At 45.2% G+C, this 23,080-nt stretch overlaps 1 protein-coding gene and 1 long non-coding RNA gene across 12 annotated transcripts in view; one reads left to right on the forward strand and one right to left on the reverse strand.

Annotated features, from left to right (window-relative positions):
• Positions 1 to 23,080, forward strand: part of B4GALT6 (beta-1,4-galactosyltransferase 6) — a 117,481-nt gene that overhangs the window by 31,640 nt on the left and 62,761 nt on the right. For 8 of the 11 annotated variants that reach the window (XR_014074824.1, XR_014074823.1, XR_014074822.1 and 5 more), the window contains one exon: positions 7,965 to 8,078. Coding sequence is in view for 5 of the 11 variants with exons in the window: in XM_081562646.1 (XP_081418772.1) it covers positions 7,965 to 8,078 (114 nt within the window). In the remaining 6 variants the exon portion in view is untranslated. Of the gene's footprint in view, positions 1 to 7,964; positions 8,079 to 17,658; positions 17,859 to 18,156; positions 18,342 to 23,080 lie in introns of those variants that run through there. The other 3 variants (XM_081562650.1, XM_081562653.1, XM_081562651.1) reach the window with 3 other exon arrangements.
• LOC145534641 (uncharacterized) lies at positions 15,466 to 18,732 on the reverse strand. Its single transcript, XR_014074825.1, has 3 exons — positions 18,481 to 18,732; positions 17,481 to 17,588; positions 15,466 to 16,656 (listed from the first exon to the last, which is right to left on the reverse strand). It is a non-coding gene; the product is annotated as an uncharacterized LOC145534641 (long non-coding RNA).

The raw sequence follows: 23,080 nt of genomic DNA on the forward strand, positions 1-23,080 counted from the left end.
ATAACTTTTGTTTTTCAGTTCACCTTCCATATTAAAGACAGATTATCCACAGGGTTATTTATGCATCTTAGCCATGCTGCCATCTTTCTTCATGCCCATTTTAATTCCTAAGATGATTTGCCAACTTTGTCTAGAAAATACTTGTTTCAGTTACAGGAAAGTGTTAATAATTGTATGGCCTTTTTAGGAGCGAAAGGAAGAAATCATAAAACGTTGGAAATCAGTAGCCGCTCTTGCCTTTTTAAAATATAACTTAGAAGAAGAATCTCCATCAAAATCACAGGAAGTTAAAGCCTAAGTAATAGGCCCAACTCATGATTTAGTTAATGGTAGAGCTAATGTGAGTAGAGGCGACTGTTGTGGAAGAATGCATGTGCTCTTTTGTAGCAGCGTTTTGCACATGGTCTCTGGAAGCCATATTAGATGTTATTTTAAGGGTTCAGTGGCTGATTGTTAGTTGTTGCATCCACCGTATTCTTATTTTAAGCAGTTAAAATTCAAGATTTAATTTATGTCAACAGTTCTTCATTCATTGTGTCATTATAAATCACACACACATACCCCCTACTTGCTAATAGGAAGTCCCTGTCTCCCCCGGTCATAGGTACATTTTCTTAAAATGTATGTTAAGGTGGGTAATAGTTTTAGACCCTTCTCACATCTCAAGACTGTTGCATATTGATTCTTAACTTCAGTGTCACCCAGCTTCTACAAAATCTGTTTTAGTCATTTGCCTAATTTGTGTTACAATGCCACCAATCAATGTTTTTTTAATCACTCTTAATTTTCTTCTTCCTTTTAACTTTAAAGAAATTTCCTTCAAAAGAACGGTCTCATCTGAGTTGGTATTTTAATAGTACAGTGAAAGTCTCATGAAGTGGTCTTCTGACTGAATTAGTCTTCTGAATAATAGGTCAATTTTAGAGAAATCGAAACATTTTAAAAGCTTCACTAGGACTTTCCTGGTTGAATAAGTTGGTTGTGGAAGTATTCATGAAAAGTTCATTCAACTGAACAGAAGTACTAAGCATCTTTAGGTTACTGTATTTGTGTAAGTGAGTGCTTATGAAATCTGTGTATAATCAGGTTCTTTTCCCAGGGGGTGAATAAGTTATATGTGTGAATATTGTGCTTCATTAGGAGAATTAGTTATTTGGGCAAGATGAACCCCACCTCCAACCCCACCACAATACGTCACAACTGAAAAGAAATTCCCTCCTTCCCTCACTAACTCAGAGTTTCAGTGAAGACCAACCAACCAATGCATCCTTTGATTAAAGGTTGCTGTTTATGAATCTTTGGAAGCCTTTCAGTTGGTTCCTTTACTGATGGTGCAGCTCTTCTCAGGAGACTGTCATTGTGTCAGTTAGGAATTGGGTTTGGTTGTAAGAGAAAGCTGACCGCAGTGGTTTAAACACATGAGGCTTACGTTCTTGTATAAATGAAGTCTGGAAGCTGGATAACTTCCTTTTGTTGAGAAACTCTTCACGCACTTTCCCCCTTCTGCTGTGTCATGTTTCACAGGCTAAGACACGGTGGGTCTCCAGGCTTCATGTTTGCTCTTGGGTCATTAGAAGGAGCAGTGGAAGGAAGGGAAGAGAAACAGAGCTCCCCCTTTGTAAGGATCCTCCCCAGAAGTCCCGCGTGGTAATCCCACTCATGTCTCCTTGTTGTTCAGTTGCTAAGTTGAGTCTAACTCTTTGTGACCCCATGGACTGCAGCATGCCAGGCTTCCCTGTCCTTCACTATCTCCTGGAATTTGCTCAGATTCATGTCCATTGAGTTGGTGATGTTATCTAACTGTCTCATCCTCTGCCTCCCTCTTCTCTTGCCTTCAGTCTTTCCCAGCATTAAAGTCTTCTCCAATGAATTGGCTCTTTGCATCAGGTAGTCTAAGTATTAGAGCTTCAGCATCAGCATCAGTCCTTCCAGTGAATATTCAGGGTTGATCTCCTTTAGGATTGACTGGTCTGATCTTCTTGCAATCCAAGCAAGAGACTCTCAAGAGTCTTCTCCAACACCACAGTTCAGAAGCATCGAGTCTTCAGCACCCAGCCTTCTTTATGGTCCAACTTACACATCTGTACATGACTACTGGAAAAACCATAGTTTTGACTACACAGACCTTTGTCAGCAAAGTGACATACTTAATTGTGAGGGCGACTGGGAATGATAGTCTTTGAGCTGGCCTCTGGTGCTCTGAATGAAATTGGGATTCTGTCCCTGGTGGCTCAGACGGTAAAGAATCTAGCTGCAATGCAGGAGATGCAGGTTGGGAAGATCCCTTGGAGAAGGGAATGGCAACCCAGTCTAGTATTCTTGCCTGGAGAATTCCATGGACAGAGGAGCCTGGCAGTCTACAGTCCATGGGATTACAAAGATTCAGACATGACTGAGTAACTAACACTTTCACTTTATCTAGGAAGAAAGGGAAAATGGAGTCTGAATAGGTAACTATGAAGCACTGCTGTGTTCATTTATATTGAGCAGCTAGTATAGTTAATACTCAGCTAGATATTAGAGACACAACATGAAGAAAAACATCCTCTCAAAACTGTGCTCTCCAACAGCATGGTCTTTCTCCCACATTGCCATGTTACCTTTTTTAGGGAAAATAATCTTGAAACTTTAGAGCTAGAAGGACCATTAGAGATCACTTGCTTCAACCCCATTATTATACATCTGAGACAACAGGGCCCAGACGAAGTGACCAACCCGGGGCTGCACAGCTTATAACTGGTCAGGGTGAGAGCTTGTCTTCCAGATTGCTGATGTTCTCTGGTTTAAGGATCAAAAGATTCTGGATCTAGTACTTGTTCTTATACCAACTAGCTGGTGCATATTTAAAAGACTCTCCAAGTTCTTTATGCCCAGCTTTTTCATTTACCTTGTTTCATAGAATTATTAGAATAAAATGAAAATCTGGCATGTAGCATTCATTGTAAAAGGCAGATATTATTGTAAGTCACGTCCAACTCTTTGCAACCCTATGAACTGTAGCCTGCTAGGTTCCTCTGTCCTTGGGGTCCTGGGCAAGAATCATGGAGTGGGTGGCTGTTTCCTTCTCCCGGGGATCTTCCTGTCTCAGAGATTGAATCCAAATCTCCTGAATTGGCATGGGGATTCTTTACCACTGAGCCACCAGGAAAGCCCAAAAGGCAGATAGTACAATTCAAAAATAAAGGATTCCTACCCCCCCACCCCCCCAAAAAAGAATAAAAGATCTTCATTTTATGGAAGATCTCTGGACTTTTGGGAGAGATGAAACTGTAAGTAGCTACTTATAATATAGTGATTTATTTCTGCACAGATGTATACAGATAAAATCTGCCCAAAAGGAGACAGTGGTCAGTAAGGTGTACAAAGGACTAATTGGACTCCAGGAAAGAGTTGAGAAATATGTATTGACTCATTGAAAATTTATCACTTAGATTAGATCTTTAAAATTCTCATCACAAGAAAAAAATATGTAACCATGTGAAGTGATGGGTGTTAATTAGCCTGGTGGCGATCATCTCACAATATATCCACATATCAAATCATTATGTGGTACACCTTAAATTAATACAGTGTTATATGCCAATAAAACTAGTTAGCAAAAAGCATAATATTTCACAGTGGCAAATTGTGATATTTCTAAATACTTTTGATTCCAAACAGGATTTTTTAACCCTGTGCCTGACATTCTGAAGCATGAAGTGTAAAGAGATCTATATAAAATTTTTGTGAAGAAATCATGTACTTTTATAATCAAATGGTACCTTGCCTTGTAGCCCATGGAATCAGTTAAATTAAGAAAACGAAATGTATTCAGTCGGCAGTTATCAAAACAGATGACAAAGGTCACGTGCTGTTAGAGCCAGCAGCCTTGTTAGAAATAAGCCAGCACACTTCCTCATTTGGTGGGTGCATGGTCGGAGGCCCTCAGACTTGGCCAACCTGACACGGCAAGCTGTAAATAGACCAGAACACTCACTGGATTTCTATTACCTGCTTTAAGCCACAGGGGAAACAAAGCCCTGGAGAGGGCTCATTTGGCCTGTTCTCCTAAGGTCCAGTGAGAGCCGAGGAGGGGCTTGTCTGACAGGTTTCATCCTGGGTTCCTTTTTTTCTGGTGTAGCTCTGAAAGGGAGGAAGAAGCCAGGGGCCCAGGTCTCACTGTGTTTTCATCTGTTCATTAGATGAAATAATATCTACATTTTATAGTGGTTGTGGTAGATTGGCCTCTGGAGCATCTGTCATGCGTCACCTTTTAAAGCTCCTGGGTTTTGAAGCTGGGGTTGTGCTACATGGGCCTCAGCACTTTGGTAGGAATAACAATTTTGTGGGTTTATTACATCATAGTCTCCCAAAGTTTAAATCATTGTTGTCCATATTATCAGTTGTGAAGCATTCATTTGTAGTGTCTTTTGTGTTGTAGGTGCTGTATTAAATGCTAGAAATCAAAGGCAATTTGGTTTCAATTAAAAGAGATTTACAGACATATGGCAAGAGGGTGCATAGTTCTTATATACACAATACACTGGGGTGATACAACTACCACTGGATGCATTACTGAAGGGTACAGACATTTTTATTAGTCTGACAATGAGTTGAGATCTTGTGATCATTTATAAGGATGCTGTCAAGAATCACATGTTTCAGCTAAAAAAACTTTGTATTTAAAGGATAAAATGATACTGCATGTCTCTGAGTTTTTTTTTTTTAATTGATTCTTTATAAACTGATAAAAGTGATCCATGGTTTCTTTCATGGCAAATTCAGTCATTTTAGCATGAAAATAAAAAGTGAAAACAATCCTCCAGCCCTCCTGTTGACATGAGACTCCCCAAAGGGAGCCGTGTTAACAGTCTGTTTTGCAGAGATGTCTGGAGAGCTTTAAACTTCTGTGACTTGGATGTGAGTTTAGAGTCAGAGTCTGTGGCTAAGAGAAGGGGACCGGGCTTTAATGATAAGAATTAATAAATTATGTATAGTAAGAAAATGCTCTTATTTAAATTTACATGACATTAAAAAATTACTTTGGGACTGTGTGTTAATACTTATCTTCTTCAGGATTACAAGAAAATGGGCCTTTGGAACACAGAAAGGCAGTGGACTCCCAGGGACAAGCTTGTTTATCTTCTGTTTTCAGCTCCTACAAATAATACACAGTATAGAGTAGATGCTTGGCTGGCATAGTTAGAGTCCCCATAAAAGGAGAAGAGTTGGTTTTTTGTTTTTTTTTTTTACTATAACTTGAAATTTGATACATATATCTAGATATATAGTTTTTAAAGGATTTTGAAAAAAGAATCAGAACTTTATTGGGCTTCCTGACACTTATTTTGAAACTTCCCAGGTGATGCTAGTGGTAAAGAAGCCGCCTGCCGTTGCAGGAGATGAGGGCTTGTACCCTGGGTTGGGAAGATCTCCTGGAAAAGGAAATGGCAACCCATTCTAGAATTCTTGCCTGGAGAATCCCATGGACAGAGGAGCCTGGTGGGCTATAGTCCATGGGGTCATAAAAAGACAGCCGTGATTGAAGTGACTTAGGACGCACACTTATGTCATGTTTAGTATCTTTAAATCTTTTAGGTATCTATGGATGCGATACAGGTGTGGCCTCCTAGAGGGGTTTCTGTGGTTTTTGTCTGTCCCTGCATGTATTGGCATAAAAACTGCTGCTGTCCACTGACCCCCTCTGCCCTCTGTCTTAGAGGGCTTTCCTTACCAAACGCTCTGCTGTCTTCCCTGGAGAAAGGCATGAGTGAGGGAGGACTTTGTTACTGGGGCTTTATCACTTTCTGGTGGAATAGGTCTTAGCCATTGTACCGTCACTGGGCCCTATTTGTTATGTTGAGGTTTTCTGGTAATATACTTGCCTTCAAACCTGACTGACAACTTGCCAAATTCATGAGGAGTTTCCACTTATTCATAAGGGGGTCTGGTCTACAGGGCCTTTTCCAGCAGGTAGGCCTGAAGGTGGGGTGTGTGTCTTTGCTCCAGAGTGTCTTCCTGGCTCCCAGGTGCATCTTCATCTACTGTATTTTTTTTTTTAAGAATGTCTTCAATTTACTTTGTTATTTATTTATTGGTCACATCTATGGCTTGCAGGATCTTTGTTCCCTGACCAGGGATTGAACCTGGGCCCTTGGCAGTGAAAGCAAGAAATCTTAACCACTGGACCACCAGGGAATTCCCTTCATCTATTGTATTTTGATGATGCATGAATGTTTATGTTAGATCATGACATGGACCAGAGGTATTTAGGTTTCTTTGATTCTTCTCGTGTGCTTCATATTCAATTTCTAGGAGTCTGCGGTGAGAAGGTTTAACTTTTGCAGTTCAGTAAGCCTCTGATTTTGACCCTCAGTCTTTTGCTTGCTGGTCGCTGGCAGGCAGACCTCCCTTTTAAGTCATATGTACGTTTTCCCCTTTCCTAACTCTCTTCTTGCTGGCCAGTTCTTATAGGAATGCCTTTTTCATTAGAGCAGATTACTGAAGACTGAAATAAAGTCTTCACATTTTCCAGAGCAGCTGCTGGAACTTCATTTCCTATGGGTACAGAGTTTGTGATCCAGAAGACAGACAGTGGTATAATCAGCAGTTTCCATTTCTCATGTCTTACTCACTGCGTGCTGATCTCATTCTCTTAGACCAGCTTCCTCTTGCATAGCAGGAAGCTAGCAGGTCATGGTTCCCAGATTTGCATCTCAGAACTTCTCAGAACTTTGTTCCAGAAAGGGACTGAGATGTGATCTCCTCAGTTCCAAGTTAAAAAAATTCCTAAGGCTCTGATTGATCCAGGTTGAGAGGCTCATTTCTAATGCGGTCACTCGTAGGTGAAGTTCCTGAATATGCATATGGACTTGGGGTTGTTCTGAGCACTTTGTACACTTATCTTTCTGAAATCTGAAAATGACAACACGAGGTGGGTGCAGAAGAGAAACTTTTGTTCTCTTGCTTTGTACCACCAAGCTGTGTGTTGGCGCAGGATTTGAACTCAGTACTTGATTTTGGCACTCTAAACCAGTACCTCTGTGTTCCATAATTTGCTGACTCTAAAAATAATAGAGTAATAATAGCTCCTGGGCGCTCCAGAAACTGAAGCCCACGGGTTGGAAATGACTAACTTAAGACTTTTAATTGGGCTGTATTGCAGAAGTCAGTTGAGTGGGTAAATCTCAGTTTCTTAAGTGTGAGGTGGTGAGAAAACATTACTCCCACCGTCTGCTCTCTGTGGCTGCAAATGCAGCGTGCTGTGGCCACGTGGGTGTCCAGAGCACCCTGGGCTGCCTGATAGTGGAGATGATCCTCCTGGGGCACTTTCTTCATATATATGTGTGTATATATATTATTGTATTTTATTTTTGGCCGTGCTGGGTCTTCAGTGCTGTGTGTGGGCTTTCTCTAGTTGTGGCAAGCAGGAGCTACTCTTCGTTGCAGTGCACAGGCTTCTCATCGTGGTGGTTTCTCTTTGGCCCAGTGGTTGAGAATCTCCCTGCCAGTGCAGGGGACACCGGTTCGATCCCTGGTTGGGGAAGATCCCACACGCCACAGGGCACTTAAGCCTGTGCACCACAACTGCTGAGACCACGCTCTCTCACCCTGGTATACTTTCACTCCCCCTTGGCAGCTAGCTCGGCTGGGGGAGGGGTGGGAGCAGGTGTTCTCTTCTGGTTGCAGATGAGTCTGCTGTGTGTGTACACGCATGGATCCGGCCGCTCTGCTCCCAGACGCGTCCCAGGGTCCCCGGGGAAATCATGCTGAGAGGTCCCTTCTGGCAGCCATGAAGGGTGAATGGGAGAGCAGTCCTGGCAGGTGTATTTTGCTTTTCTCTAGTTCTTTCTAGATAATTGCCTTTTAAGTGCTGCTGTGGATTACAGAGTATAGTCTTTACACAGTGACAGGGACATATTTCATACTAGGAGCAAAGCAAAAGGCAATTTTTTGGTCGTAACTTTTTTCTCTCTCTCTCTAAGATTATCCCGAAGGCAATAATTCAAGTGATTATCTTGTTCAAACAACAACATATCTTCCGGAAAACTTCACATATTCACCATACCTCCCCTGCCCAGAAAAACTGCCTTACATGCGTAAGTTTCATCTCGTTTTCACTTAAACTATGTGCTTGTATTATAATAACATAATAAAATTCACATGGTTTGAGCACACCACCCTCAGGTCATTATCAGGGTGCTCAGGGTCATATCGTGTAGCATGTTATTATATTTGACTTTTGGGGGTGCAGAGCAATTTTTTGTAAGGGGGAGGAGGATTGAAAAACTGAAGAAAAGCTTTTCACTAACCCAGAAATAACCTCTGTGTGAGTTTCATGTGCTCTTAAAATTACTCTTAAAGTGATTTTAGTATCTTTTATATAGATAGAAAATTAGAATGTTTCAAAGGCTTGAAGAATTTATATAAATGGTTTTAAAATTGCATTTTTTTCTGTAACTTGCTTTCTTATTTTTTGAGAATGGATCATGTTGATACATAAAAAATCTGTTTATTGCCATTAACTATCATACAGTATAAAAAAGTGAACTGTGTGTGTATGTGCTCAGTCGTGTCCGACCCTTTGGACGGTAGCCCTTCAGGCTCCTCTGTCCATGGGATTTTTCAGGCAAGAATACTAGAGTGGGTTGCCATGTCCTCCTCCAGTGGATCTTCCCGACCCTGGGATCAAACCTGCATCTCCTTTGTCTCCTGCATTGCAGGTGGATTGTTTACCACCGAGCCATTGGGGAAGCCCACTGTGTAGTATATTTTTGAATAAATGTATGCTATTTCATTTACCTTTCTCTCTGCTGATGAAAATTTAGTTTGTTTCTAATATTTTGCTATCACAAAGCAGCGCTGTAGGACAACCTCAGGCACATTTCCTTGTGCCTAGAAGCGTAATTGCTGGGCTGGCTGGCAAGGTTGCACTCCACAGCAGCTATACCCATTTATATCCCCAGGAGCAAAGCACGAATGCATCACTCTGACACTGATGGACTTTTAAGACTTTTGCCTTTCTTATGGATAAAACACTTTTTCTATTATGATATTTAAAAAGTTATCTTGTCTGTTTACTTTCTTCATTACTAGTGGCTTTACGTGAGTTTTCCTGTGTTTGTGAGTAGTTCTGAATTTTCTCTCCTGTGGCTCAGTCACTGCTTTATTGGTTCCTTATTGGTTAGTTAGATTTTTGTATGGATCAGTGGGAGTTCTTTATATATATTCTAGCAGTGTCCTATTGTCTGCTATTTGTGTTGTAATTGGCTTGTCTTTTCATTTTGTTTATGGAGTCAATTATTAAAATTATGTTTCTAAGCATATTGATCACATAAAGGTTTTCACTTTTTTTTGGTCTCAAGAAAGCTTTCCTTATTATCCAAAAGCTGTACAAATACTCTCTTATTTACTTCTAATAATTTTGTTCTATATTTTTGTGTATAATATGAGGTAAGGTCAAGATACTGTATTTTAAATATGTCTTTTTTCAAAATTATGAAGATAATACATTATCATTAAAAAAAAGCTCTATAATCACTCAGAAGCCACGTAGCTGTTATTTGCAATTTTTCATTGTTTGTGTCTGCACCCTCCCCTGATTTTAAGCATACTTCATAAATATAAGTTAGTATCTTGATCTTTATATAGTTAAAATTTAAATAAACATTATTTTGAATTGCTTATTTTTAATGTCCTAAGTAAGTGTGTTTTTTATGTCTTTATATAACTTTTCTTTATTGAGGAAGTTAGCCTGTCATATTTGTAGGATTTTTCAGTATATTTTTTGATAGATATTATATGACTATAATTAAAAGTAAGATTCTGTTGTGGTCCTTTAATGGACCAGAACTTGGTGGTACAGAGCCGACTGATAAGAAAGTGAAAGAAGGAAGAAAAGAGGCTGAGCCGCATGAAGGGGACAGAGGAGAGAGAGGGAGGGAGGGGGAGAGAGAGAGAGAGCGAAAGAGAAAATGAGGAAAGACACAGGGACCAGTGCTCTGGTGGAACAAAGGCATTTATTCAACATATTGTGGGCATATATATACTCTCTTACCAGATAGCCCTTTTTAGCAGAGATAGGGATCAAAAATCTAACAAGTCATCTAGAAAGCCGGAGGCTAGAATTATTCTCTAGAGAAGGGGTTGTAAAAGTAACTTTACATATCAGAAAGGAGGAGACTTGTAAATGGCTGCTGTTCACCATATGGAATTTCCATACGAATGAGATACATGAATTTCTGTTATCCCCGAATTTCTGTTATCCCCAACGGCTTGCCAGCTCTCTGGCACCTGTATTCAGGTGCTGTTAAGGAACATAGAATTCATGCAAGACTGAAAACAGCACACAGGAAGCCTCCTGTTAAATGTATCCTGACAAGATTCACCTTTTATTATTGTCTAAGGCCATGGTTCTCACGCTTTAGGGTGCATCAGAATCTCTGGACAGTCTTGTAAAGTGCACATTTCTGTGCCCAAGCCTCAGAGTTTTGGTCAGTAGATGTGGAGTGGGGTCTGACAAGTTTCATTTCTAACAAGCTCCCAGGTCACGTTGATGTTGGTGATCCTTGGGCCACAGACCCACTGATCTAGAATCGATCTTGGCTACGCTGTAGCCTGGGGAGCTTTTATAATTCTTGGGCCCACCCCTAAGTTTCTGATTTTTATTAATTGGATGTGGGGCCTCAGTTTTGTTTTTTTTTTAATTAATTAATTTATTTTTGGCTGTGCCAGGTTTTTGTCACTGTGAGGGCTTTTCTCTAGTTGCGGTGAGCGGGGGCTACTCTAGCTGCAGAGCTTGGGCTTCTCATTGCGGTGGCTTCTCTTACTGCAGAGCATAGGCTCTGGGGTGCACGGGCTTCAGTAGTTGCCGCGTGTGGACTCAGTAGTTGCGGCTCCTGGGCTCGAGAGCACAGGCTCAGCAGTTGTGGCACATGGGCTTAGTTGCCTCTCGACATGCAGAATCTTCCTGGACCAGGGATTGAACTTGTGTCTCCTGCACTGGCAAGTGGATCCTTTACAACTGAGCCATCAGGGAAGCCTGGGACCTCAGTATTGTTTATTTTTTTTAAATCTCAGTTGATTCTAGTATTGTAATCTCCTTTGCTGTCCCATAATAGGGACTGAAGCTGTGGTTTTTGTGCCTGTATATTTGTCAACTTTGTCGTTGCAGCTTAGGCCTTCTAAAAATGAATGTTTCTGTCTGTGCAGTGCTGAAACTACTGGGTGATGCTCTGTTGAAATATTGATTACAATAATTTCATTTTCATAATTTGCATATTCAAGGGTTGAGAGTTTTAGGAAGTCTTTCTGTTCTTGGTTTAGCTGCCACTTTCTTAATTAGTGTTTTGTGGGTGCTAATTGAAGTCTTGTTTCAGAGCGTCTGCCAGCCAGGCCATCCTGTCCCCCGTCCTCTCCCCACCCTGTCCCCCAGCCCCGTAACCGTGAACGCTCCTGTCACGGGCTTGAAAGATGGCGTCACGGCTGCCCCTCCCTGCCTTTCACGGAATGTCTTGGTGTTCCTGCTCGTTCCCTCTGCTTCCATCAGTCTTGCGTTCTTTTGCAAAAGAGGATCACATCAATTTGTCCAGCCACCTTTTCCTGGAAGGACTCTGCAGGGCTCTGCCGGCTTTGGGTCCAGCTCCAATCCCCTGTCCAGTTAGCTGTGGCCAGCGTGATGGGACGGTTAATAGAAAAGATGGTCACAGACAGAAACTCCTGAGGAGGGGGCCACAGGCACAGCCACCACATTGAGGCTTCTGCCAAGAGGGCTGGCGTGAGCCATCCCGGAGACCCCCTCACTAGCCCTGTGACCGCTGCACAGTCGAGCCTCAGATTGCCTGTTTGTAAAATCTGGAACCATATGTCAGCTTCGTGAGGATAAAGAGAAGCACAGTGCCTGAAGCTTGGTTGTTGTTAATTTGCTATTCCCTCTCCTGTTCTTCATTTCTTTGAATGATGGAGACAGATTTTACAGTGGTCAGGGGAGTAAGAAACCTAGGAGAAGTGTGTAGAATGAAGGCATTTATTTTTACTAAGCTGTGCATCCTTAAATTTTTTTTTAATTACCAGAATTTTTTTCCCATCAATGACAGAGAAAAGCATAATAAAATACCTAATTATAAAAATCTTGTCATAATGTCACACAAAGTGATTGAATCCCATACCTCCCCAAATAATAGTTAAGGAGAGGCTGTGTAAAAAGATGATCTACTTAGATGAAAACCATTCAGGTAGGAATGATACTGAATTTCCCTGTAATCACTGAAAATAAGGTTAGAGCTTAAAATTGGTGTTTGATTATCTGGCTGTAACGTTTTTGATTTTTACTGGCACTTGATTACCATAAAGATAAGAGTGAACTTCTCCAGTTGGAATTCACGTACAGTTGACTGCATGGGTTTCAGCGTTTATTTCATATTCAGTCAATTACATTATAAGATCTATTTTAGATGTTATTTATACAATATGAGTGAACACTTCTTTATTGTTAGGGTTTATAGATTCTCCAGAGGGCAAATCCACTTTCAGCTTTATTGAATTTGCAGGAGACTCTCCGTACTAACCTGGAGAGGGAAATGGCAACACACTCCAGTGTTCTTGCCTGGAGAATTCCATGGAAAGAGGGGAGCCTGGCAGGCTATAGTCCACGGGTCACAAAGAGTCAGACACGACTGAGTGCCTGAGCAAGCACTCCGTACTAATAATATTCACTTTATCTGGAGCTGTAAAATAATGGTTAGTGTGGATGTTCTGATTTTTCTGTGCGAGGTCAGTGATGGAAAATGTCAGCTGTGCACTCTGCATTGAAATGAAGACAGACTACCTGTAGATTTCCTGTCATTCAATTCCTGTTCAGAGAGAGGGCCTCTGTAGGGACCCCTTAATGCGTTTCGTCCATTGTGTCTTTGGGATAGTTGCCTTTGTGGTTTAATGTTGATAGTTTCTATGGTTGCTAGCCTTAAGACAGCAGCAAAAGCCACAGGCACTTTTTGAGATGAGTTTAAATAGTTCAAATGAAAAATCAGCAGAGAGGGAAAAGATTAGCAAATAAACTTCAGACAAGCTCGAGTAACGCTTACGGTAACAAACCGTCCTGCCTGTGTTGATCGTAGACAAAAGCTATGGGAGCCATTGCAGAATCGTGAGCCGCCTGCAGCAGGGCCTCTATTGTTCAGGGGGGCTGGTGGGGAGAAACACAGCTGAGTACGTGCCTGCCAGCCAGGCAGGCGACACACCCAGAGGAGGGGTTGTGACAAAAGGGAGACAGCGGTTCCTTCTGTAAGGAAAGAGACTTCAGAGAGAGGGGGCACGCTGAAAGTGGGTCTCGCAGGGTGGCTTAGTAGATAGCTGAGGGGGCAGTTTGCAGGCACAGGAGGCTCTGTATCCTGAGAGTGGGGAGTGGTCGGCTATGCCTGGGGTGGGTGTGTAGTGGGACGTGTGGGAGGTGAGGCTGCACAGCAAGGTGAAATAGTAGTAGTAGTGTCAGTCACTCAGTCGTATCTGACTCTTTGTGATTCCATGGACTGTAGCCCGCCAGGCTCCTCTGTCCATAGAATTCTCCAGGCAAGAATACAGGAGTGGGTAGCCATTCCCTTCTCCAGGGGATCTTCCCAACCCAGGGTCTTCTGCATTGCAGGCAGATTCTTTACCATCTGAGCCACTGTGTAAAGGACTCACCAGTCCGAGGGCTGCCTGGGTCCCATGAATCACTGGGCATCCGTGAGATGGGTGTTGGGGGAGCAGAGCGCTGGGCATGTGTGCAGAGGGTTGACTTCCAGCCAGGTCTGCATCTCTAAGGGTGCCTGGTTTTCCAAGAGTGCAGGGACAGAAAAGGGTAAAACAAAGCTGAAAACACTACTTTGGGAAATGTAACCTTTACCTGCTTTTGGTTGATACATGGCGGGACTAGGGATGGGACTTCAGAAAGATGCTTCTGATGAGCAATTGAGAATGAATAAGAGTGGGGAAGTGCCAGGGTCTGGGAGAGCCACACGGAGCTCCCTGCACAGCCTGGAGGAGCAGCTAGGGTACGTGCTGGGCAGTGGTGCTGAAGAGAAGAGATGGGCTTTTGGTCCGATGTGGTGACCAACTGAAGGATCAGGGTTGATTTCCAGGTTTTGGCTCGGTGGCGGTTCACTGAAATGCGGATTGCAGGATAAACCTCACACTTGGAGAACAGGGAAGTGAATGAGTTCAGTGTTGGGCTTGTTCTGTTGAAAGCTCAGGAGAGTTCGTTTGGGGTCTGAATTTTTTCAGAGAGATCTGGGCTGGAGGTGGTAGCAAGTGAGCCTGGAAGAAGGCTGCATATGAGTGGGCCCTTGGAGAACATTAGCACCTGAGAGTCAGCGAAGAAGGGAAAGAAGCCAGGGATGGGGGGCGGGGAGTCAGGGGATGTGTCCCGAAGGACAAGGAGAGGGCTCTGCCTTGTCCCCTATCTCAGAGCAGTAGAGGGAGTGTCTGGGCACATCTTACACTTACGGGAGCACAGCCAGCATGATTTCAGAGGGGTGGTGACGTGAGAAGCCAGGTATCCTGACCCAGAAGTGTGTAAAAACTAGCTGGTTTAAAACAGAGAAGTTCAGGACCCCCTGGCGGCCCAGTAGTTGGGACTCGGGCTTCCATGCAGGGAGGTGCAAGCTCAACGCCTGGCCAGGGAACTAAGATCCTTACATGCCTCAGGTCATGGCCAAAAAGAGCAAAGCAAACAAAACAAAGAAGTTTTGTGGGAAAGGGAAGGAGACTTGGGGGGAAGGAGTCTGTAGATGAGGTGGTGTTAAGGGAAGAGCGATTTAGGGAGAGATGGACTTAAGTGAGTTTTAAGTGCCGCCGGGGAGGACACTGTGACAGACTGAGATGCAGAGTGAAGGGAAGAGAAGGGAGGTGTCCAGGGAGCCCGGATCCTGGAGAAAGTGACCGGAGACAGAATGTGCTCCGGTGGAAGAACTAGCCCTGGGAGGTGGTAGGGACACCGCCTCCCCCGAGCAGGAGTGAGACGCATTTGGAGACGATTGGGAGAAAGTTGAGGGGGCTTAGCCCTGTTGCTTCTATGTTCCCAGTAGAGTTGAGACCACATGCATATGAGGGGGCGGCCACGAAAGACCAGGCGGCTTGAACCATGAGAAGTAAATACTTAAAAAGTAGTTGTAAGGAATGCAAAGTTGAGTCAATAAATCATATGGTAAAAGGTGTTGACTTACCTGTTAGCCAAGAGAGCCCCCACAGGGGTGGTCAGAAGCTACAGATAATGTGACTCTTGTTTCTATTGGAAGCTTTTTCTGTTTAAGGCAATCAGTTGGGTACTGTCACCTCAATGATGAGTTTAATCTGTGCGCTTACTTGATTTTCTAGGGTGAAGAATTTGAGCATGGAAAATTGTTGATCAGGTGTGGCAGGTCAGGAGGGAGGGAAAATAACAGTGTCTGTGAGTGTCTGGGTGTGTCTTAGTCTGTTTGGGCTGCTAAAGCCAAAATACCATAGACTGGATGGCTTAAACAGCAGATATTTATTTCTCACAGTTTTGGTGGTTAGACATCTGAGTTCAAGATGTCAGCAGGTTCGCTATCTGGTGAGAGCCTGATTGCTGATTCATCGATGGCTGTCTTCTTGCTTGTCATCATGTGGTGGAAGGGGTGAGGGGTCTCTCTGGGGTCTCTTCTATAAGGGCACTGATCCCATTCATGAGGGCCTCATACTCATGATGTAACCACTCCCCAAAGGCCCCGCCTCCTAATACCATCACGTTAGGGGTTAGGATTTTACCGTATGAATTTGGGAGCAGGGGGACATAAACATTCAGCCCATTTCTCCACAGGTGTGCAGTCATTGGGTGAAACTCATGGAGCTGTGTTGCTCCAAGTGTGGTCCAGAGATGATCAGTGTGTGCCAGAAGCAGTGAGGAGGTGGGTTAAAAATGCAGGCCTCTAAGCCAGCAGTCCCCAACCTTTTTGGCACCAGGGGCTGGTTTTGTGGAAGACAGTTTTTCCATGGAATGGTGGGGGGATGGTTTCAGGATGATTCAAGCACATTACATTTATTGTGCACTTATTTCCATTATTACATCAGCTCCACCTCAGCTCATCAGGCATCAGATCCTAGAGGTTGGGGACCCCTGCTCTAAGCCAAAGCCCAGAACCGTAAAGAAAGATTTCTGGGTTGCCAACCACGGGATGTGACTTGATTTGGTTTAAGAGGAAAGGGAATCCATAAAGAGGTACCAGGCAGCTCCGGAAAGCCTGGGTGGCCGCGGAGTTTGGTTCAGAGGCTGAGCAGCCAGAGCACGCCCCAGAGCGCCGTGGGAAGCATCTCCTGCTGCCACTTGGCTGTGGTCACAGCTCCTGTTGCCCCTGCACGGGCCTGGGGCCCTGACACCAGATGCCTCTGCCGTCACTGTCACGTCTGCTCAGCGTCACCATCAGGTGCACCTCCTGACTGACTCCCTCTCTCTGCTGAGAGCTTGGGAGAGTGGTTCTAGCTTCTTCCTCTGGGAGGCAGGACTCAACAGTGGGCAGTTGTGCAAGCCCTGAAATGTCTTGGGGTAAAGCTGGATGCCCACAAACGTGACCCACTTACTGACACAGGAGCTCTGAGAATGAGCCCGAGACCTTCATTCTCCACAGGCAGGCCTGGTGATCCTTAGCCACTCCATCCAAATTAGCAACTGCTTTTTTTAGGAGACTGAGGAGACAGAAAAAATGGGGAGACAGCAGAGAGAACTTCAAGCCAGGACTGGCTGGCTGTCAGCTCTGACGCTGCCAGTCATTCCAGGTGACAGTGGGGCTCAGGGTGTGAGTTCAGAGTTGGGTGTTACCAGGAGGATGTCCAGGGAAGGACGTGAATGTCAGTGAACGTGGCTGCATTTTGGAAGGTAGTTTGGCTAAAAGTCAGAAACTTCAAAGGAGATAAACTTATGAAAAAGAAAGTAATGATTTTTTATGAAATGTAGGTATACATCTGCAGAGTACCTTCTTATTTGCCTTACTCCAGTACTGTGGATCTCAGAGAGTAAGCAGTGAGCACAGTTTGAGAAGAAAAATAGTGTTTCATTTAAGATGAAGAGTGAGGGTGATATTCTAGAAAAGACATTGAGGTACAGTATGTGGGAAACTTCTCAGCCAGTGTAGGAACCATGGGTTCGATCCCTGGGTTGGGAAGATCCCCTGGAGGAAGAAATGGCTACCCATTTCTTGCCTGGGAAAGCCCATGGACAGAGGAGCCTGGTGGACTACCGTCCATCGGGTCTCAAAGAGTTGGACACGACTGAGGGACTAACACTTTCACTGTTCTCTGTAGTGATTACACCAGCTTACCTTCCTGCCGATAGTGTTGGAGGGTGGAACACTTTCTGGAGTGAAACCTGGAGGGGACACCCAGTATGGAAGGAGATGAGAGTAGCCTTGGTGGGTACCGTGGGAGGAAGGACTTGGGGTCCCGACCACAGGCTCACCTGTGAGGTTCTTCCCACCGAGGGTAGTTTGGAAACCGTGCTGCTACTCGCTCACCTGCGCTGTGCCTCTTCCAGGCCACTCTCTATAATGTGTCCCTTTTCCTTCACTCTCTGTGCACAGGAATGAGTCTTCTTTCTGGTACCACGTGTTGAGTAGCTGGGGCTGGTGTATGAAGTTAACAATAGGCAGATTATGACCTGTTTGAATAAAGGGGCACAAGCCCCTGACATGTGGTTGGCAGGGAGCTCCCTCAGCATCTGAGCTTCTGCTCTGGGGAAGTGGCACCCACAGGATTGTTTTGATTCAAGGTGCCGTTTCAGTACACCTCACACGGGAAGAAGAGTCACAAGGCTTATTACTCATGGATGAGAAACTGTCAGGGGCACAGAGAGCTGGTGGAAGGGTGGTCTGCCGTCCCAAGGTAGAGAGCAGGTACCAGGGATCTGTTGCTTATAAGGTGGTTGGGGCAGAGGTCACTGAGTTTTCTTGGCCTTAGTTCTAAGTGATTGTTATTAAAGGGGCCTCTGGAAAAGCAAAGTGGGAGCTTTTTGGCAGGAATCCCAAACTCAACCTCTTATCTGAACGTCCAGACTCAGGATGTGAGCAGGGTTAGCACACTGTGAAATGCCGAGGCAGCAGCTTAGGAAAACAAAGGTTGTTTTTCTCATCACAATTGATCCTGTGATGCCTCAGCATTATTAATCTTCAGGGCAGATCACAGACACTGTGTGGATGGTGGAGATGTTAAAGGCCATTGGCAGGGTGTTGGTCACCCAGCACATGAAACATTTGAGCAAAGCAGAAATGCCATTGGCAGTATCAATAGACAAATGCCAATTTGCAATCCTTTCTGTAGCCACCCACTCCATTATTTGGGGTCCAGCCAAAAATATAAAGCCCTTGGATAAGGTTAAGGTAGGTATTTGATTTAAAAAGTCTGGTGAGACTGTGGAATACTAATACCTGTTGGGCCATCTTTTGAATGTTTGTCTGAAGTTTGTGTGGAATTATTGATATATACACAGAGGGGGTGCCCCTTCCAGCGCACACACACCTTCTTCCCGGGCCAGTGAGTAATCCAGAGCTGAACGGTTATCCACGCTGTTTGTGCTGAAGAATCTCACTGCCGCTGCTGCTGCCTGAAGGCTGGGCTTTGTGTGCGGTGTGCTCGGCCAGGGCGGCTCACAGGTCGGGGGTTGCTGTAATGATGTGTTGTTTTGTGCCCAGGGCGGTGACACCTTGAGTCACCTCAGTCCCACCGAGGGAGGCAGCAGACCTGCTCCCAGTGTAATGGCATGAATGTCTCAGGCTTTGACGTGAGGGGGCAGAAGAAGAATTGGGGGGTTCTGTTCAGTGATGCGGGTGTTCCCAGGGAGACTGAAGGGGCCTGGTGTGAAAACAGGTGCAGGGGAGTGGAGGGAAGGAGGAGAAGTCAGGGGTCCTCCCTAGATGGCTGCACTGTGAGACCCACGATGACGGGGATTATGCTCCTTGGGACCAGGTCTGGGTCCTCGTCCTCCATGTATGTGGTCAGGGCATCCATACCTGTGCCAGGAAAGGGTCGGGTTAGATGGCTACCACCAGGAGGTTGTTAAGAAAGATGGTTTCAGTAGTGACATCTGTTGTCCTACTTGTTATTTCTCGTAACTTACAGGGTGCCCTTCACTTCTATTTGGAGCAGTTCCAGGGAGGCAATGCAATTTGGCCTCCAGTGTCAATGAGAACATCCCACTGGATAATTAGAGAACAGGTGATTGTCCCCCAGAGGAAGGGACAGGTTCAGGGATCTGCAGGATCCCTAGGGCAGGGGTCTTGGTGGCTGTCACTCTCAGAGATCAGGTGTGGGATCCCGGGTTCTGAGCTTCTGAGGGGGAGCACTGCAAAATGTGACAGCAGCATCCTCCGGGATGGGACCACTGTCTCCTGAAGAGCACCTGGACAAAGGCATCTAACTTGTGTTCAGCTGTCCCGAGGTTAAGTCACCAGGGACCCTGATCTCCGGAGCTCCAGTACGGAGCCTGTCCCTCATCTCATGAGGGAGGCTGAGCTTCTTACTTCTGTCTCTACAGGCTTGGAAGGATCTCTTTCTCTGTAATCAGAGCCCGGAACCAGTTCCAAAGACTTCTAAGAGCCAGTCGGTGCTCTTCTCCCTCTCCCTTTGAATGAATTTTCCTAAAAAAAAAAAAAAGCTCTTGCATTTCTATCATGTTATAGCTAGGTGTCCCCGTTCCTCACTCACACTGGCCATCGCTGGACGTTTTGGTATTTGCTGCATAGTAACAAGGAATGCCTGGGGCAAAGGTCACCTCTTCCCCAACTCCTGTGGTGCCACCTCCCATTCCAGGGGTCTCAGTTGACCACCAAGGGGTTGGAACCCACCTCCACCAGTGCAGCATTAACAGACACATTTGGGAAAGCTCCAGGCACTGAGAACGTAGCCTTCACAACTTGGTATGTGCATGTGCCACCAGTAATGCCCAGACCATGAGGATCTTAGAAGCTTCCAGTAATTTTTTTTTTTTCAATATTCATTTATTTGACTGTGCCAGGCGGCATGTGGGATCTAGTTCCCTGACCAGGGATTGAACCCAGATCCTCTACATTGGGAGTGTGGAGTCTTAGCCACTCAACCGCCAGGGAAGTCCCTCTAGTAGTTTTTTCACCTCCTCTGGGGGCTTGGGAGGAGCTGGTACCCAGTGCTTGGGGCCCCACTTTCAACAACGTATGATGCACTTGCCTCCTGGGTGCCATGCAGGTCCTGGTAGAGCTGCCCGCCTCAAGGGTTAGAGCGGCTCTCCAAGCTCAGCATCCAGTCCTGACCCAACACAGGGGGCCCTGTAGCTGGCCTCCCCCTCTGACTCTAGGGCTCCAGGGAGCTCTCCTTGGCTCCTAGAGCCTCAGAGCCCGTGCCTCCGCCCCTGCCCAGAGAGAGAGAGAGGCAGAGCCCTACCATCCAGCACCCCAACTTTCACAGGTGGTTGTAGCCGATCACTTCCACACCCGACGTCAGGTGGGGTCTCATTCAGAGAATAAAGGGAAGCAGAGGTGCGTTAGCCTGGGGGCTGCTGGCCAGACTCTGCGGGGGAATATGACCTGGCACAGCACCAGCAGTTTGGGGGTGGGGGGCGGAGCTTCTCTGCCAAGCCTGGCATCAGCGACACATGGCAACTCAGAGCTCTGGAGCCAACTTCCAGAGCCAGCGGTGGTTCCTTCCCTGAGAGACTGAACAACCTGGAGGAGGAAGTTAGAGAGCCGTTTGCAGCTCCTAGACATCTAGGAGTATGGGGCCCCAACCGTACCCACCATCCCATCCTCCTTTTAAGGTGTATTGAGCAGCTAGAGCTGGTGTATTAAGAACCTGCAGATGATGACCTGCTGAATAAGGGGGCACCCGCCACCCATACTGGTTGTCAGGTGGCTCCCTTAGCATCTGAGCTCCTACTTGGGGGAAGTGGAACACGGGGGTCATTTTGATGGAAGGTGCAGTTTCAGTACACCACAAGAAGGAAGTAGAGTCTCAAGATGTACTCACAGATTCCAGAGGGGGCCAGGGCCCAGGGAGCTGGTGGAGAGGGCTGCTGTCCATCCCAGGTCACCAGCCAGCAGATGGAGAGCAGGACAACAGGCACCTATCACTTACAAGGTGGTTGGGGTGGAGGCTTAACTCTGTTTATTTGAGAAGCTTCCCCAGAAAAAGCAGAGTAGGCGCTTCAGTGATGGGCATCCTGCACTCAAGTTCTTATCTAAATGTCCAGACTCTGGGTGTGAGCAGGGTTATCACACTGTGAAACGCATAGGCAGCAACTCAGAAAGAAATGGTTGTGTTTTCAGAGGAACAGAAGTTGGTTTTTCTCATCAACCCACCCCACCGCATCCTCCACTAATCAGTGTTTATTTTCCCTCCTCTCTCTTTCTGATCACACTCTTGCTGTTCCTGGTGGTGGTGTCTATCCTGGAGCCTGTCCCCCACCCCTTCATACCCACCCCCCCAGTAATGAGGTTGCTATTAGTCCTGTCATGACAACCTCATGCCACTGGGTCATGTTAGGCCTTCAGCCAATAAGATATTAAGAGTTCAGAGCAATAAGCACATAGAAAAGATGCTGAGGGTCTCTGAGGAATGTGAATGGGGGGGCTGCTGGGGGGAGGAAGGTGAACTTCAGGTGCATCGGGCATCAGAGATTGTTAAGTGATGGGCACTGGAGCCCCCGCCCCCATTGAGGAGAAAGATATAAGGCCCACCTCTTAATTTGCTGGCACATGTGTGTTCAAAATGAAAATTAAACTACAAATGATGCTGGAGCAAACTGCTGACAATAATGATGATTGCAGCTGTTGAAGCTATAAAGCTGGGCAAAAGGCAAAAAAATTGGTTTAACAGTGCATAAAGAATACCAACTTCAGTTCCTTATATGAACTGCTTGTTATTTAGTCTAATTACTATCATTTGGGGAATCATGCATACCAAGAAATGCGTCAGATTTACTTGTGTGAATTTTATCTGATTACAGTTACAGATTCTGTTTTCTGTCAGCTGAGTCATGATAGTCTATGCTCACATGATGGATCTTACGTTTGATCTGTCCTTTATCTGCAAGTTCATAGATTAGGTAAATATGACCTTTCTAAGATTAGCTACTTTGCATTTCTTGTCACAGTAAAGGGTGGGTAGTTCGTTATAAAAGATGACACACGTTAGAGGAACAGACACGAGAAGATTTCAGATTTTTTCCCAGCTTACTCTATGTAGCAAAGCCATTTGCATTTTGAGATACTTCTCTCTAGTATGCCTGCCAATGCAAGAGATTCAAGAGATGCCGGTTCAATCCCTGGGTGGGGAAGATCCCCTGGAGTAGGAAACAGCAACCCTCTCCATTATCTTGCCTGGAAAATCCCATGGACAGAGGAGCCTGGTGGACTATAGTCCACAGGGTTGCATAGAGTCAGACATGACTAAGAATGCACACAACAAATGGAACAAGTAATGCCTAAGTGCTTGATGGTAGCGACTATGTTCCTGCCTAGTTAGGTTGAGGAGGGGGATGGGAAATGGGCGGCTATAAAATCTTATAGAATAGAAAGTAGCAGCAGGAAAGGAAAGGGGCTCTCTCGAAGAGCGACTGAGTGTTTTTCAGTTGTCCCTCGGTATCTGAGAGCCATTGGATCAAGGGCTAAAATGTGAGGATGCTCAAGTCCTTCCCTTACTGTCGGCCCTCCATATGTAGGCTCTGCATTCACAGATTTCAGCCAACCTCATGGATACAGAGGGCTGGCGGACTGCATGTGTGGAATCATGGTCACTGAGCTCAGACAGCTTGAAATAAGAAGCCTTAATATTTGTTGGTTTGCATTTTATGAGACAAGGAGGTGAAAGAACTTAGTCGTTAGTCCTTAGTTCTTGTTTGTTTGTTTTTTTAAGTTATTTTCTGTAACTTTTTATTTTGTATTGGGGTATAGCTGATCAACAGTGTTGTGATAATTTCAGGTGAACAGCAAAGGGACTCAGCCATTCACGCATGGTTGCCAGGGGAAGGGTGGAGGGAAAGGACAGCTAGGGGGTCTGGGATAGACATGTACACACTGCTGTATTTAAAATGGATAACCAACAAGGATCTACCTTATAGCACAGGGAACTCTGTTCAGTATCATGTGGC

This window comes from Giraffa tippelskirchi, chromosome 14 (assembly GCF_054371585.1).
Source record: "Giraffa tippelskirchi isolate mGirTip1 chromosome 14, T2T-mGirTip1v1.2.pri, whole genome shotgun sequence".
Classification (NCBI taxonomy): Eukaryota; Metazoa; Chordata; class Mammalia; order Artiodactyla; family Giraffidae; genus Giraffa; species Giraffa tippelskirchi.